Source organism: Rhopalosiphum maidis, chromosome 1, assembly GCF_003676215.2.
Source record: "Rhopalosiphum maidis isolate BTI-1 chromosome 1, ASM367621v3, whole genome shotgun sequence".
NCBI classification, from domain to species: domain Eukaryota; kingdom Metazoa; phylum Arthropoda; class Insecta; order Hemiptera; family Aphididae; genus Rhopalosiphum; species Rhopalosiphum maidis.
This window is the reverse complement of record NC_040877.1, coordinates 91,087,331-91,106,426: the sequence shown is the minus strand read 5'-3', so window position 1 is coordinate 91,106,426 and position 19,096 is coordinate 91,087,331. Positions and strand designations below refer to the sequence as shown.

The following is a 19,096-nucleotide window of genomic DNA, read 5'->3' as shown; positions in this document are numbered from 1 at the left end:
ACCGACATATCATAAGAGCTTAAAAGTATACTGAAAATATTTGTAATTTTTTTGCAAAAAAATAATAACGTAAAATTAACAGAAAGTGTACGATTCGTAGATAATAATATCAATATATTACTCAAGAGTGTACGTAGGTAGTTTGTGAGACGCCTACATGAAAGTAATAAAAAAATGTAGTGTACACTGCACGCGCACCTTGGCATACCTCCTGTAGTGTGAAACGATGGGCAATAACTTATTTCGAATAAGATGATTGCAGTCGATTGTCGGGGTAACAGTTTGAAAGAGATATCTCGGGTTGTGCAAACCGTCGTAGGTAGAATATATAAAGAAGAGAATTTCACCGTGCGGCGTCGCGAGAGGCGTTGTATGGGATCAAGGAGACGGGAAAAAGGGAGGAGGACGAAGGAGCGGTGACAAAAGAAAGCAATCGAAAAGAAATTTTCACAATTTCTCAAAACCTATCGTGACCAAACGTGTCTGAAATGCTGCAAACAGCGGGAGTGTTGAAGGCGGTCGTCGAGGAGTTATTGATGGGTGAGGATGGGATGTTGATCCCGCGCGACGGAGTAAAGAACCGCTCTGCAGCTGCCCAACGTTATACACAATATTATTATATATACTATGTACATGCACATGCACACACTATCGTAATCGGTGCCGCCTGATCCATTAGCCCCGAGAAATACGGCGGCAGGGGGACCTTTTGTTCGAATCCGACTGCATTGGTAAAAGCTCAGCAAAACGTATAAACTCGCTTTTTCCGTTATTTTTCCACCGACCAACACTATTAAACGCGATGTCAGCGATCAGGAACTACTCAGATGTGAGTAAATGCGTGTTTGCGAATAACTGTGGAACAGATGTTTGTGTCAAAAACTTCAGAGTTTAGAACTTAACAGTTTCGCTCTGTATGATTACATCCACGGCCGTGGCGTGGTGACTAAAGGCGACTCTAGGAATAAGATACACACTTCTACACTTCCGGTTGTGCAAACGGAAATGTATATACTAGAACCGTGCCACTTCCGGGCTTTAGGACGGCATCCGTCGACAGTGCACTGACCGTGTAGTCTGCATGGCTCGACAGACCAGTAATAATACCGAGTACTAGGTCGAAAAAGGAACAATACACAGACTGTTTCATTAAAAGTTAAACAATGATAATATTGAAAAGTTTTAATGCTTTTGAAAATATATTTTTACATAATTTGAAACCATTAAAAATAATATTTTTGAATATCTTATATTTTATAAGTTTTTACTTTTCAATGTTTTTAATTTCATATTGTATTATAAAATATTTTTTCTAGGAATATCAATATATAAAAGTATAATTTTAAATTAGTAGTTAATTACTTATAGCTTATGAGTAATTAAAATTTCGACGATTGTACCAATATTTTACGGGATACCTTTGTGTCAAAATACTTCGTTTATATACACTTTAAGTAAAAATTAATAATCAACTACTTTTTCAAAATTAAATTAATCTTAACAAATTTTACTTAAAGTTCTCAAAAATATATTTTACTTTGGAATTTTGAACTTAAAATAAACGCTTCAATGCAAAAAAGCAAAATATAATGAATAATAAAAAAGTCTTGTTGTGCAGTGATTTTGTGTCAATTATATTAAAAAAATGTATTTATTAAAACGAATAGTTTTTAAAATAATAAGTGTTTTAATTTATATAGGTATTATATATATGTGTGTATGTATGTATGTATGTATGTATGTATATCTCTATAAATACGCCAGGATAGTGACTAAAACGGATGGTTGTATATAGAGTTATTAATTATAATTTTTCGATCTACTTTAATTTAAGTTAGTACTTAAGTATTTACATTATTAAAGTACCAATGATAATATAATTCACGACTTTAGTCGCGTGACGTTTGACCGATCGTTTTTCTTTGTTATAAGACTAACGTTATCAATTATTACAGGGCGTGGTTGATTAAACTATGAAAAATGTCCTTTTATCGTGATTTCCAAAACACTTATTTCACATTGATATCGGGCCATCTCCAATTTTTAATTTAATTTTTACTTCAATAAAAGAATTTTCATTACGTATGGCTTCTACTTCATGATTAGTGGATAAAACTTCAGTCCAGAATTACCACTATGAGTTTGTACCTGCTTTATATTTTAATGTTTATATACACATTTTTTCTTTTTTAAATAATAATATACGTTTACAACGATGTTATTGCCCCGTTAAAGAATTAGTTTTATTTTTATGAGATTACTAAATCTTGTTGTAAAATATATTTATGTTTTTTTGAGAAATACATTTACTTAAATAATAATAAATGTTTCAAAAAGTTTTCCAATAAAAATAGCGTTCAAATGCACGAAAATACAAAGCGAATTTGAATTACATAACGCAATATGTATATGAAAATAAATAAATAACACTTTAATATGATTTCAATTGATGACATGGTTTATATTAAACAACATACTATACAATATTGTATTTTCACCATTTTTGGAAATTTATGTCGCTATTAGATTATCGTTATTGTCGTCAATACTATAAACCAGTGTTTTTCTCGTTTCCATCTAGGTCATTCGCCATCCCGCAATTTGTATAGGTTGTAAAAATAATTTCAAACACTATTGCCTCACCATATTTCTCTAAAATAATATCGTCGAATAGTCAGATAAATTACATCAGCCGTGAAATTTCAAATTCGGTTCTCCCACTTTGATAATATCCACGTACTATAATTTATTACATTACCTTGTGCCGCCGACAATTAAGACGGTGAACGTCCTTAATGTAATTACTGTCCCGGAAGTTTTAGTAGAGACGAGGAAACTTTGTGGTCGGTCATGTCCATTATAAGGCTGCTGAATGTGTGTAATATTATAAACTGAACAGGGAGTTTACTACCGTAAGAACACATCACTACCGAACGTCATTTTAGCAGTCAATATATTATTTCTGCATAATAATAGAATCTAATGACAGAAATAATCACGTTCCCGAGGGAAATAAAAAATGAAATAACTGTGATATCGGAACCAAAAATGTTCATAAAAGCTACACAGCAAGACAATCATCGTTGTCCAATGCAATAGTAGTGTTAAAAATCATCAAAAATAATTTATCATTGTGAACGAAAACATTTTTATACATCTGTTTGTTTCGATTACTAAAAGTGAAACCACGGCTCTAAAAGTCAAATACTATGGTAATAATATAATAATAATGATAAAAATAATAATAACAGGGAAGATAAAATACAGCGTGCAAAGTATATAATACGTACGTGTGTGTGTGTGTGTGTGAGAGAGAGAGATGGAGCGAGTGAGTGTGAGAGACTGAAGAGATAAAACCCCATCAGCAACTCAATAAAATCGAATGACCAGTGTGTAAGCTCAGTGTGGCATGTAGAACCTGAACTGTAGTGAATAGAGGTGAATATACGTACTTAAAAGACATGGTGGCGTTTCCATTAAATTTAAAAGGCCTGCAGTATGTGTGTGTGACGTGTGTGTGTATTAAGCGTGGCTGAGTGAATGGGTGTGGGGAAGAGTGTTTTTTTTCTTTAGTCCTACGTTTCGAAAATAACCAATACATACATTTACTAAAAATCGTTGATGGACTGATGTAATGAAATGCATGAAAAAATAAGGATCGTATAAATTAACACTATTGGACGTGTTTCTGCGTGGTTGGCTTTGAACTGAAAATAAAGTAGTCCCGGAACGCGATTATAATGTTTTTTCAACGAAACATAGACGTCCGTTGCGAATACTTCCGACTGTTTCTTCTTTTTTTGTTTTTAACAATAATTTACAAAAATTAAAACGGTCAACCATATATTAATATGGACTAACACATTGTAATAATGACCACGATATGGAGTTCTTTATTAAATATATATATATATATAGATAATTCTACGTAAATATAAAAACTGTGTGTTAGTTGGTAATTTATGACTAGGCCATGGTCACATAAACCTCAAAATAAATCAAACAAAGAATTGAGAAACTAACAATTTTTAGAGGAAAAATATACGAGAAAAGCGTGTAGTGCAAACACGGCCTGTTTATATTATGTATTTATAGTTTTACATTGTCTTTTAGTCATGCTATACATTCTAACAAATTTCAGTGGGGCACAGATGACATAAAATTAGGTGTTTAAAATTTAATATTGTTTCAATACACTTGTTAATTTGAAATCCATTATTATTATAGATATATAAAATATGTAATTGTTATTTTTTTCACTTAAAAAATAAATATATATGAACATACCTAGATATATAAATTCGATTAAAAGTGTATTGTCGTTATTACTATAGCAGTAAATTTTATTTTGGTAGAATTTAACTTCTGGTTTAAAACAATTTCACATTGTAATTTATTTAAAGCACAAAAAAGTATTAACTGCTAATGAAAGGGAACATATTTTAATAATAAAAAATTTATTGTCTCACCGCAATCAACAACATTTTTATTTCAATAAATATGTGTGTAAACTACCTGTATTATAAGAAACCATTTATTTCCGTTGTTTTTCGATATCATGATCGTAATACTATATTGTTCATTAAGATTGTATTATAATAGATACAGACCTTATTAATTGCTTTACCGAAAAATTAATAGGTAGGAAATAAATGTATTCTTTATTTCGAATTGATAAAAATGTCATTCATACATACGGCAGTTATTTAAAAATAAAATAAGCAATTAAGCATTTTTTATGTAAGTTACATTGTATGTAAAAAGATTGACAAAAGTTGTTTTTTTCTTTATAATAATTATTATTAATTGGTAAAACTATATTCCAAATGAAAACAATAATATTATTGGAAGCATATACCGTCATGTTTATTATAAACTTAATGATTTCGTTTCAGTAAAATGTTGTTCATGAAGAATTATTATATGACGTAAATTCGACCATCTAAAACCATATTTAGTAATCTCCCATTTGACAGGTTCAATATAGAAGTTTTTTGATAAACTTTTTTTTTCCACGAATGTTTGCAATAAAATAATATAGGATAAGAATAATATACCTTCAATTCGTAATTTATTGTTAACCAAAAAAACTTTCATTACCCTCTCACGCAACTCACCGTTCGATTGAAGTAACTATTTTTTTTTTTCATTTACCCATAAATTGAGTGCCGCTCGTAGTCATATCATTCTCAATAGCATCGGATTGCTGGACATTTTTACGACCGAATATAAAAACATTATATATATAAATATATTATATAACAATATTTATCTGCGTTTCTTTTCGTATGATTGTAACTTATTTTTATATTTATATATACACAGAGGAGTGATTCACCAATAACAATATTATTTTCTTTAAATAATGAATATGAATATAAATTTGTATTCCTATATTTTTTAACTCTAGTTAAAGACTATACTTTCAAATATTTCTTTAAACGATCTAATAAGAGTGTGTCTTGTGGTGACACAAATTTATTTTTTTCAATTGAAAACAAACCTACGAAATTTATACTTTTAAGTAGATACATTTTTAGAAAATATTTGATATCTAGATCAAAATTTGAACGAAAATGTTTTAAATTAATAAAATGTTTATACTCTAATGGAAAATTATACCAAGATATCACCGCTAATGCATATTACAATACGTGGTCTAATAATCGATACTCGATATCAAGTACATAGTCAAAGTTAAAAAAAATATTAAAAAAACCCAACGGTGCCAGACCTTCGATTAATCTTAAGCACGACAACTGTAACATGAGTACTTGACCATTTAGATTTAATCATAACAAACTCTTGACACGATTCCATAGACATATAATATTAAGCCACCGTCAAACAAGCTTGTAATACAATCTGATTTTTAAGGCTATCGAAACACACAAAATAAAAAGAATAGTATTAGTAAATAACGATTCATTCAACCTTTATGAAAGCTGTAGCAGGCATACCACAGTAAAACGACGACGAGCGTGCAACCACCGGACACGACCAACGTAGTATTGTGCGACTGCTGATTACTGCAGTCCCGTGATGAACATTTACGACGACCAGTGACTCTATCCAGTTAATCAGAGATTTGAGCAGAACAACTAGTAACACAACTACGTCCAAATTATTGGAAAAAAGACGCCAATCGTAACCGACGACTGTCAGACCTGACAAACCTCGCGGAACAAATCGAAGGGACCAATAGAAAGCCAATTCATGGACAAACAGTCTGACACCAAAAAACTTTAGCAATACTGATGACGAATAATCGTCTTTCAGTCTAAAACCAACACATCCGTTATTAGGGCTACTACTTATTTCACATCTGACAAAATCTTTTAAGATACTTTCCTGAGCCATCGTTGGGTATCTTGATGTATGAATTTGCTTGGGCAGTCACGAAAATGAGTTATCTTCGTTCACATTGTACAAACGCATATACTACGTATTTATCACACATTGTAATCATTAGCACTGGACTTGCATGGTCAATGATAAAAGGGATAATCACCCACTCTGACCACATACTTGGGTCATATCATCCGGTACATATTTATCCCTCCCTATTTTATATAGGTATATTTAAATGTTCCTATAAAAATAATGGACAGCGTGATTATCATTAAAATTTGTGTTCGTGTTATAATAATTAAATTTATATTATATGATGCATACGAATTGAACACGTCGTTTCAAAACTAAGGATAATAGTTCTTAAGTTTTGTATCAAACATTTTGTTTTCAATATTTGTTATATTTATAACAAATATTTCCCGCATTAGTTATACTCGCGCATTTTTTTTACAAATTACATGATTTTAATATATTAATATCAATAGTTATTTAACAATGTCTAAAGTCTCCATACTATCTAAATTTACTACCATTGACAAAATACTTTTAGTATATAAAGTTAAATAACTCAAATTTCAATTGACATTAAAAATACATCAAAATATTTGAAAAAAATCATTTAATACGGTTTCGACATAATAACGCATCTATGTAGTAGTTTATCGGGCAGTAGAGATAATTATTGTTCGCATTTGCTTGTTTTGTTATTGTATTTCTTTATTTTTATTCGACCTTCTGCACAATTTGACAAATAACCACAACTTTCAACGGCTTCCTCTTCACCACGATACGAAACTTTTTCTTTAGTCATTTACTACCTATGTAATTTGACGCTCGAAATGTGTTCATTTAACCACTCCCACGGGACCATAAACAGGTGTCCAACAATTTGATTTCTCTTAAACAAAAAAAAAAAAAAAAAAACATTAAGTGTTTTTGGAGGAAAGAAATATTTTTGGTAAGTTTTATTTGGAAACTTTTACTAAACTTAACTCATACTCTGAGAAACTGATGAAATTTTGTTAATGTGCTCTATATTTCGAATTTTATTTCAAATGAAACAATTTTGAGCATCTAATATTTCGATTTATTCAAAAAAACTTAAGTAGCTTTTAATGTAAGCTTATAATATTATCGAAATATATGTATATTAAAAATTGAATTGATTTAATAATTATCTTTGAAAATGTTGCCATTAAATTGTTTTCGAAATTTATAATAAATTCAATCATGTTAAGTAAAATTATACTAGATAACCTAACCTAAATTAAATATTTTATTTAAAAATAAACGTCCTAAATTTTAAATTATATAATTGTAACTAAAAATATCTTGTCCAATTTACATTTAAAACTACATACTTATTTTTCCTAATCGCAATATTTTATGCCTTTACAAATATATAATATATTTTTATACATTATATAATATACCTGTTGTAACATCGAATATGTTTACTATAAAATATTTTAATTACATGTGTTTAATTATTATTTTGTAAAGAAACCATATTTAATATATATTTTTTTAACGCCCTTTATTGATTAATGAAAAATCTCTTCTTATTTCTGTCTCCTAACAATATTAAAACTGATAAAATATAGCTACAGACATTATTTTTAGGTAAGAATTTAATTAATTCAGTCGGTGTTGTATTTTTAAAATTCAATTTACTATAGGTTACATAATTTATTTGTTTTTATTATTATTAATATGTATTTTTTTTATTGAAAACTAGTCACATGTTTTTAAAAATTATGAAAATATTTGATAACTATTGATCACAGTTTTAAATAAATTATATTTTGTTGATTTTTATAAGACAATTTTTTTAGATATCTCAAAAACGTTAATGATAATTTCAATTTGTAATATTTTAATAGGAACCCTATCTTTTTGACGAAAATAAGTTTTTTTTAATCAATAAGAAACGAAGGTATTTTTACAAAAAACAAATACTATAGTGTTTATATATTTTTTTTATTTTGGTATATTATATCGTTTCAAGATTATCTAAAAAAGAAACACTCTTTGTTCAAATGTACAATATACTTTCAGGCACAATCGCTTTTATAATTAAACACGATAGAACTCCATCTGAATGGGTATTTTAGATAATTAATTTGAAGCATGAATTTCAAACTTGTGCAATGTGTGTTGGTAAGCATAATAAAACAAATAAACAATTTTAACATGATACGTAAACAAGATTTTGATATAATATCTAATAAAAAATATTTTTTACAACAATTTTTTTACATTTTGATCAAATAAATGTATAGGAACTTTTTTAAATTCCTAACTACTCTGAAAACTGTAAAAACATTTTTTATCCAAGTAGGTTTTTATTGTGATTTTATTTTCGTACTCATAACAGTATAGTACGGCTGCTATTACTGCAATCGTTGCTCATAAAATATACTACGATGTAATCTGTTTGAAGCAGTCTAAAATTGATTCATACACAATTATGTCAGTTGACAATGGAAGTTTAGATGCCATTCGTGGAATATAGTACAGAGACTAAATTATTATTGTTGACTGGCAATTAATATTTATATAACCCTATGGTTGCAGAAATACAATGCTCTATTATTGAAAAATACAGTTTATTTTTTCATTACGCACGTGTAGGTATTACTCGTATAATATTATACTACAAAATAGCTGTATTGTTTTTTAGCCAGTGTTTGAAACATAATATCAGAGAATGTGTTTGGATGAAAATTAGGCAGGTTGTCAATTATTGCAGTATGTATTACGGTTGTTAACAATATATTATCTATTATATTTTGATCCGTAAAATATTTTATGGCATTTATAGCACTATTGGATATATTTTCTACGAATTATTGACATATTATTAGATAACGCTATTCCTATTCGTGCAGATTTCGAATTATTCTATCGGCCACAGTGTCACATCATAATGTTTGCAATCAAAACGCACTGTTTTGTGTAAATCGCCTAAAATCCAAAATATATATTATACGTTTACCTAACGTTATTATTGTACATATTAACAACGGCGGTGGGTATCGTTATATGTTATTGCCGCGCTGACCTTTGATGTCATGTCCGCGCGCTTAAACATTATATCGTATGCCAAAATCCGACATGTAGACCGATGTTCCGCGATCCACTGAACTGTAATTTGGTGTAATGCAGTAAACATGTAACAAAACTAAGCCATTGCAAGGGTGCCCGCGTCGTTAATACGTTTTTAATTGAACGTCGGCCGTACATTTACAATGTTTATGTTCGTTCGAGTAATACATATTATATTAGGTTGATATTATATCATATTATATGCACGTGTGCATTAATGAACAAGTTTTAAAAATTACGAAAACTTGTTCCAAAATAATCATAATTTTTTTATAGTATAATGCGCCATAATAAACGTCAAATTGTAAATATAATATATGTATTATAGCTACATATTATAAACATTAACTCGTGGTGTTTATAAATTATAATTTATTTCTGTACTTGTGTGATTTCGTGTATACCAAATAGGATTAAAATATTTATTAATAAATGTTATATTAATTGTATAAGCTGAGGTTATAGTGACATCGGGTAAATTGAATAAAAAGAAAAAATATTTTTTCAATATATAATTGATTTTTTGTTTCATCGTATAATACTAAGAGAAAATATTATAGATTCGTCCCAAATAAATGTATTTGGGGGTACCTACGTTTTTCTCATTGTTAGCTAGTTATAAATTTGATTCAAACATTAAGCAAATGATTAGCTTTATGAGTTCACCAATAGAAATCTTTATTTGTATAATATCTTTTCTTTTTCAGTGATGTGTGTTAATTTGTAAGTGTCCAACTTCCTCATAATATTATTAAATTGTTATTCCATTACGAATTATTGTAAAAACTAAGTATTATGCCATTTTGATTTCAGGTGGATGGTTATCTGCTCGAGCGTTACACTCCCGAGGTGTCTGAAGGGCCGTTTTACAATTCCACGTTGGGCCTGCGGTTCCCTCTTAAAAAGGAATGGGTGGATATGCACAAAAAACAGATGTACGTCAAATGCACTGCAAAGGTGGCTGGAGCAGAGACCAAGACAGACGAGACGAGTGTGCGGCTGCGACTCGTACCCGATCAGACACTATCGCAGGAGAGACACATTCTTAACGCTGGTAAATAAATATTATTATTATTTATTTTATTTTTATATTTCTTAAGGCAATTTTAAAATTTAATTAATACAATCAATTGTGGAACATAAAATCATAGACATTGATTAACCTCTTGATGCACATATCTTTTTTCGATGTATGTGCTTTAATAATATAACGAAATAATTATGAAAAAAAAATTGTTAAAAAAACATTTGTGTAAATGAGAAAAATTGTACACGGTGCCATATGTGCCGTTATGTGTGTAAGGTTTCAGCATTTTTTACAAATAATAAATTTTATAAACACCCCTCAAATTTTATTAAACTTATGATATTATAATCACACAAAAATTTAACAAATAAAGATTATAATATTATTTTCATTGAATTTCTTTATTCTTTATTAAAATTAACACAGTTTAAAATATAAACACGTCATACTAAAAATCTATAATATAATTAGGTTAAATTATTTAAAAAAAAACTTATTTATGATTAACTTTCGCATTTTATGAAAACAACTTTATTTTATACTTCTAGAAATTTTATGTTATAAACCGATCACTTTTAAATAAAACCAAAAATAAGAATCTGATGTTTTCACGCAATATAATATTTTTAATAGTGAATATTTCAATATACCTACTCAATTCTTGTAATAACCATTATTATATATAATAACTAAAAAACACTATTATACTATATGCTTTTATTCAAGCTTGAAATTATTTCATTGTCAGTATGTTCATCATAATAATATAAAATATAAATGTACGTATACATATTTATTAAATAAAATCTATTTGATTATTTCAACGAGTATAGAAATTAGTAATTACATTCTATAAAAATACAGCGAATTTAAGTACATTTAATTAAATAATAATTTAATATATGCATTTATACTAATATACACAATGGCATGACTAAAATGTGTACATTTATTAATTATTGATTGTTATTTGAATTATAATACCAAATTACTAGCACTTGTTATTTAAATGTATTCAGTGCAATTTGAAAATATACCTATATAGTATGTATATACTAATTTAATTATTACTTTATCTAAATAAAATTGTTGATATATTATGGAAAATTTTTTCAAGGAATATTTTGTATAATAATAACAAATAGTGAAGGTATTTATATAAATATTTTATTTTTATACAATCATAATTTCAACATCTTCATAGTTCATTCATTTTTTCCCAATTGTTACACACCATTTTTCCATAGTTTTATTTCATTAAATAGTTCAAACAATTTTTTTTTTACGAGTTTATAATAATATGATTTTATGTTGTGTTCAACATTTAGACCCAGCACTGTATCCAATGTGTTTGGTGCTTTCCATTTTTTTTAATTTTTTTTTTTTAAATCGTCAGTAGATTTACAGCAATCTATCAGTATAATATGTTTAATCGTCAGGATTTCTGTAGAGGTTTATATTGAGGAATTTTCTTTTACTACAAAAATAACTGTGTTATTCAGTTGTATCAGATATTATTTTAGTCTAGACTACTATCTTGTATTGCTTTTTACTTAATTTTGAATTCATGTTTTTTGTTATGTGTATCACGATTTAATGTCCTTCAGTTAAGATGATTTAATTGTCTATGCCAGTGTTTGCAGTAAAATAAAAACATATTCTTGAGTTGGATTTTAATGAATATTTTTATACAATGTAAACTATAATTACCTATTTAGAATTTAGAATTTAGAATTTGTTACATTATAATTGATAAATAATTTCGAAGATTTATTTTTTTAGAAATAGTAACGATCAGATATGTTCATGTTATTATTATTTTTTAATAATAATAATTATTAATTACAGTATAATACGTCGTTAATAATTTCATTATTATAATAATATTTCATTTATTGACATAAAGTAACCGTAGTTTTCAGAATACCTAATAATAAAATACCGACATAATACTACGAGTAATTGATAAATACAATCAGACAATTTGCACGCATTTATCCGTAATACATTATTTCATCGACGAGATCGGGTTGTGATTCGTAAAAATGATTTATGGTACGTTTATAATTGTATCTACAGTTTCAAAATTACACGAATTCGTTCCAATTTCCAACATTAAAGAGATAGTCATTTTTTAATGCCGATTATGCTATAATTTTTTAATTAATAATATATTTTCGTAAATATTTTTGTACTCTGTTAATAAAAAATATCAGAGGTACTTTTGTTCATGGTGTATATTACATAATTTTTTTATTTATCATATATTTTAAATTAAATGTTCATAAAAAAAAAAATAAACTGTCAGTTTGTTGTACATATCAATCCATTTTTTAAATTATAAACTCACACAACCATTGCTCTGTAGAAAAGCGTTAAATGATTTCTCTTTGATGTATTTGATTTAAATACAGTTTATAGTTGTGATTGTTTCTTGTAGTTTTCACTATAAATATGTGAGTATATAAATATATATAATATATATGGCAATTAAAATAAGTGCTTTAGAGAAATACGGGTAGCTATATGTATCGCGACCAATATCATTAGTTACTGTCTCTGTTTACTCGATTTACTATGGTCTAGGAAACTTGGTAATTTGTTCTAATCCAAAAGTTTATATAATCATTAAACTTATATAAAAATTCAATTTTTCTATGAACCATAAGTTATTGATTTTGTAGAGTATAAAATTAAATTAAAGTCAATATGCACTAATCATAATCTCGAGTGACAGAAAATATTATTTTATCTATATTCATAGGAATTATTAATAAATGATTTATTATTGAATGTATTGATTTTTAACTATAAAATATTGCAGTTATGAAAAATATCTTCACTTGGCACATGTTGTTATACTATAATAATCATTATTTAAAATATAAATTGAATTTTCACAATACTAACTAATTACCAAATCAATTTATCTCTGTACAGCAAAAGCAAAATCTTTTTTAATTGGTTTTATTTCTACATTTAATATATATATATATATATATATATTATATATAAATAATATTTAAAAGTTTATATATACTTAACTATTCCAGAATAGTAAATTATCGATAAATAAATAAAACAAATTAATGAAATATATTGATTTTATAATTTTATAATTCCTTATAATTAATAAATCATACGTTTCGTGTTTTTACACAAATTGTACAACATATTATCTTTATATTGTATTTATCGGTAAATAACTAAATTTATTGCTTGAATAGTCAATAATATATTGTAAAAAATAATTAATACACATTTTTATAAATAATTAATTTTCTTTTAAATAACTTTAGCACAAAATCGGTTATTTATTTAATTAGTTGGGAACATATTATATTTTATATATAACATTATAATATCTGATAATATGAAATACATACTTGTTATGGCACACTATTATATAATGAAAGAATAATATATATATATTTTTAGCTTGAACACGATATAATTTTTATGATTTTTCTTTTTTTTTTTTTTAGGCGCTGCCATCAGCAACCAATGTGTCATAATATTGATCATATCCGCTGTATATTACTGCAAAGTATACAATTAAGTTGAAGGCTTAAGTAAAAGCTTGTTTAAATACCAAAGATAAAAACACATTAAATTTTTAATCAATAATGTGCAATTAGGATGAAAAACTTTTCTTTTTTTTTGTAAAATGGCATTTTTTCTTTGTTGTTGCCTAGTTGTCTTGGACCCCACCGCATAATAATGGTCTGAACTTCAAATATAAAAATATTCCTTGTTCGGAGTGAAATCGTGTATACAAACGTGGTATCCGTGGTATCAATTAGAGAGTTCGTACTATTTTTTCAAAGAGCTTTTTAAACTTTTTATTGAAAGTTCAGGCTTTTGTGTGGGACCGTTAAAAGGCTCACCACCTTATTAACCTTTAAATAATAATAATTTGGTTTGAAGTTTTTTTTTAATTTTTTTTTTCCACCAACGCGTAAGAAACAAAAACGTGTTTGATGTAAGTTGAGCGTTATAAAAATAATTCCATATTTTCCATTTTTTTTTTTACCACATTGTATTTAAATGTTTTGCAATGAGTAAACATGGTGGTGCTGATTATCTCCTACCCCTTTATACCTTTCCTTATTTACCTTTATACTTTCATATAAATGAATTCGGCATCTTAAAAGCTTTGGGGTTTGTGAGTACTAGTCAACAAGTATGGCAAGTGTCTTGGTTGTCGTTTATCTTTTGTGTAAATACTATTTATCGTTGTTCCGTACAACTAGTTATATATTATATTTAATAATAAATTACGTATATAAATTTATGTAATTTGATTCATAGTTAATTGTTGTTACCTATTAAAAAAAAATGATAAGGCATACTTATCTTTTTATCAATCAAGACTAGTCCACGTGCATTTTGTTTATTTGTCGTAAAACACGTCATTGTTTGATTTGTTTAATTCATGCGAGATTTATTCAACCAAAATTCTCAAAATAATTGAATTTATCGTAAATGACATTTTGATATGTTATAGAATTCATAGAAAAATGAAAATGAAATTTAAATTTTTGATTTTATAACTGGCAATCTATCATATAATGATATAACATATAAAATATTTACAATAAATCGATAAAAATAAGGCGTGTGCTTACGTTTTAAATTATATAATAAAACATCGATTTATTTAATTCAATTTAAATATTCTCATAATAATATTTGAAAATTATTTTATAACCAGCAACAATGAATGTCAAGTTTGTATAATAATTAGTATCCTCGAGAAAATATACAAATTGTATTCATAATTAAATTTGAACGCATGTAAATTAAATAATAGTTTTAAATATTTTGTATATTTTCCATTTGAAGTCGATACGTATCATAAATTCATAAATATTATTATCTTAAGTTAATCGGAAACATTACTATTGTTTACAATACAAATATGCATTTAATATAAACCGACATATAACCGTGTACAAAATTACTTTATATAGTTGTCAAACATTACTATCAAAATAGGTTCCTATAGTTTCATTTCCAGAGGTTTTTGTGTAACTGTATTGGAAGTTTCGACAACTCATCAAATAATAGGTTTGATTTTGTCTTGATGTTACTACGATTTATGGACAGTCTATCATTTTGGCATGTTGGATAAGTAATAACTTATTTTGAAAACTTAATCAACGGATATCAAGGCTTATTGATGAAAATAATATTTCATTATTATAGGTGTATATAAATGTAATATCATGCTCGCACTGATTAAAATAAACAGAATAAATCAATACACTACTATACGTATAATAAATGTAGACAATTTATAAACATTCTCGACAAAAATCACGAAAGTTATAATTATATTAAATTATAAATTGAACTTTGTTGAACATTGTAAATACAATATTACATTTGAGTATAATATGGTATATGTTGATTTCATATAGTAATTTAATACGTGCTGTTTGTTTATGACCAACTATCTACAATGAACATTTTGACTTAAGTTATCATATTGTTTTATAAATTATTATCGTTTAAATAGACTCTTACTCATTAATAATGTTTATTTTTATTTTGTTTTTTTTTTACAATTTTTAATATTTATTTATTTTATACTGTACTTGTATAGTTGTATGTATTGTATCCTGTTATTCATTATTTCAAAGTTTTTGTTACCATATAATTACATTAATGCCACTATTAAACAAAATACATTTATCGAAGATTTAACGATTTAGTTATAAGTTATAACTTATTATGTTATATGGAAAATTGTCAATTTGGTTATAATTTATAGCAGTTATTATTTTAAGATTATAGTTTAATTTAGAAAAGTGGACAATAGCTTAAACACAATAAACGCAATATATTCCACAATGTAATTACTTACTATTTAGTGTAATACATTTATTTTTTCATCTGTGTATAATTAATTAAGCCATAGTATAGTTTTTAATCGTATATCGTATAGAATTTTTTTAACACCTCGATATTGTTGATTTAATTTCTGTACACAACTTTTGTTGTTTACGACACTTAACTATTCTTTAGTCTAATTTTAATTTTAGCTAACACATTTCTAAATTTACATTATTCATAAAAAAAAAAAAACATTTATCTTTATACTATAATCAACGTTATCTATTTAAATGTGAAAACTACTTACATTTTTTTGTTATTTTATTTTCCCTACTTGTAATATTGTCACCTAAAAATAAATGAATACTTTTAAATAAATAAATATATTTAAATATATATATATATATATATATTTATAATTTATTTATATATACCATTATTATATCCATGAAACATTTATGTAAAAATATAAAATGTAAATACACTTTTTAAAACGGATTTTATCTCTTGTTACTTATCTTTTTTTATTACCTTCGATAATTATAAGTTCCTCCGAAAGAAATAATATAATACTGATCTCGATTAAGTGAATAATCAGAATTGTATGCTAATTAAATTCAAATTCAACATTTTTCATCGACAGCGTTTAAAAAATAAGGTTTGAAAATAGAGACAAGTAATATAAGACTCTACGCAACGTTGAAACTGCACACGTACATGGTATATTGCTGTTCTGAAGAGGTGGGTTTCAAACAGAGAAATTGAAGTATATTGAAAATTAAGATCCCAAATATATAATAATATATTGTATATAGCCTTCTCTATTCTTTTATTCGTACCACTGAAAATAAATATAAGTGTAATGTGTCTGAAATAAAAACGTTAAAGATAATATCATGTTACATTGTGCCAAAAATAATTTATTTTTTCATTACACTTGTAAAATAATACTAATATAATTTCTCTTGTAAGTAAGGAGTTGTATGAATAATAAATCGGAATAGATTGGTGCAAATACAATTTTGAAAGCATCAGCATTTTATTAAGTGTACAATGTTCATTTGCAAGTAAAAAATATCACAAATTATTGAAAAATTGTCACATTTTTTAAGTAAAAATATACTATTGTAACGACAGTTGAGTGTTTATTATTTTTTCACTAAACACTACCCATACAAAATTAAATTTTAACATAAGTGTTAACATTTTTATACACTATATGAAAATGAGTTTTATCATTGTGTTTATTTAAATCCACTTTATAATTTTTTTTTTTACATTTTTAATAATTTTAATTATTATTTCATATATATTATAATTCAATTATTTATTATTGTTTTTACTTCATAAAATTGTTAGTCATACATTTTATCTTATTTTGAAATTTAGGCTACAAGAAGTTTTAGATTAAATATTCTAAAATATTTTGAGTATTTTTTCTATATAACAAAAACAAATAAATTGTTGAGGTTTTCCATCAATTTCATATAGTTTTTTTGACGTTCTTTTTAGCACTTTGGCACGCACCTTTCGAGTTCTTAATCGTCCCAATATTGCTTTTCCATTGGCATTTTTGAGTAAAAATGAGAACTGAAAAAGAAATTACAGGTATACCACAACTACACTTTATGGTATCGGCAGAATATTTCGTATTTATGTCGTCGCCACGATAAATAATGGGATTTTGTATCTACCTCCAATTTATTTTAAGTGCGTATTATTTTTTCGTTCCAGCTTCCGCTGAACCCGACGTTTACACTTAATATATATACATTATATATACACGGACTATATATATAGCTCTGTGTATTATGAGCGTACGAGCATATACACACTTACACTTACTGTATAATATTATAACGTCTTCGGTTCCCCGCTGAGAGAGCAACGGACGATGATGTGGATGGTGGGAGGTGGTTAGAGGGGCTGTTTTGCCAGACGGGGCACTCGATGAATATAAAACAGGGGCGGAGGCGGCGGTTAATGTGCATAATTATGTTCGAAATTTTCAAATGGAATTGAAATTCAAGAACCGCTAGGATGTCGAGGAAATTCCTCACCCTCGCCACTCGCTGTTGTAATGAAATACACTTATGCGTTCCGTAGACATTTGCGAGTGCGTAATGAACGGGAGAATTTTGCTGCGGAGAAAAAATTCAATAAAATAGAAGGAAAAAATCCGCAAAGGAAACTGAAAATAAATGCACGAGGATGCGGCAGTAAGTGAGAGGTGGAACAGCAAGAGCCGCACAAAATTATTGAGGGTATAACGGTGGCTGACTGGCTTCTATACACACTACACTGCAGTATATATTATATAGCTGCTGTTGTTTCGTGCTCCGGTGTTATTTTCGGCGAGATGGTGTTTATTATGACTCCGTGGTCGGTGGCGTGGGAGCATCGTGGAAGAAGGGGGGAGGACGCCGCGGTGTTCGCGCAAAGGGGTGTTGCTTCTGCGGCGACGGGCAGGGAGGATGTTGCCAACTTTTGATATAATAACAACGGACAGCGCGCGTGAACCGAGGGACTATAAAGATAATATCACCGCCGCCGGAGATCTTTTAGCCATAAATTTTACTTATATACACCACCGCGAGAAAATGTGCGCTTGTGCGAGCTTATACGCGCGTGCGTGTGCGTGTGTGTGTGTGTGTGTGTGTGTGAGAGAGAGAGAGAGTGAGGGGGACCGAGGTCTTTTTATCGTTCAAGCTTTTGCTCGAGCCGTGAAATGGGATCGACTTTTGTTTTTTTTTTGTCGTTTTTATACTC

At 27.5% G+C, this 19,096-nt stretch overlaps 1 protein-coding gene across 1 annotated transcript in view; it reads left to right on the top strand.

The window, feature by feature from the left end:
- LOC113553664 overlaps positions 1-15,082 on the top strand; it is a 140,393-nt gene extending 125,311 nt beyond the window's left edge. Inside the window, exons 5-6 of the mRNA XM_026957124.2 lie at positions 10,276-10,516; positions 13,975-15,082. Of these exons, the coding sequence (XP_026812925.1) occupies positions 10,276-10,516; positions 13,975-14,048 (315 nt within the window). The 3' untranslated portion in view covers positions 14,049-15,082. The remainder of the gene's footprint in view (positions 1-10,275; positions 10,517-13,974) is intronic.
- The last annotated feature ends 4,014 nt before the right edge of the window (positions 15,083-19,096 follow it).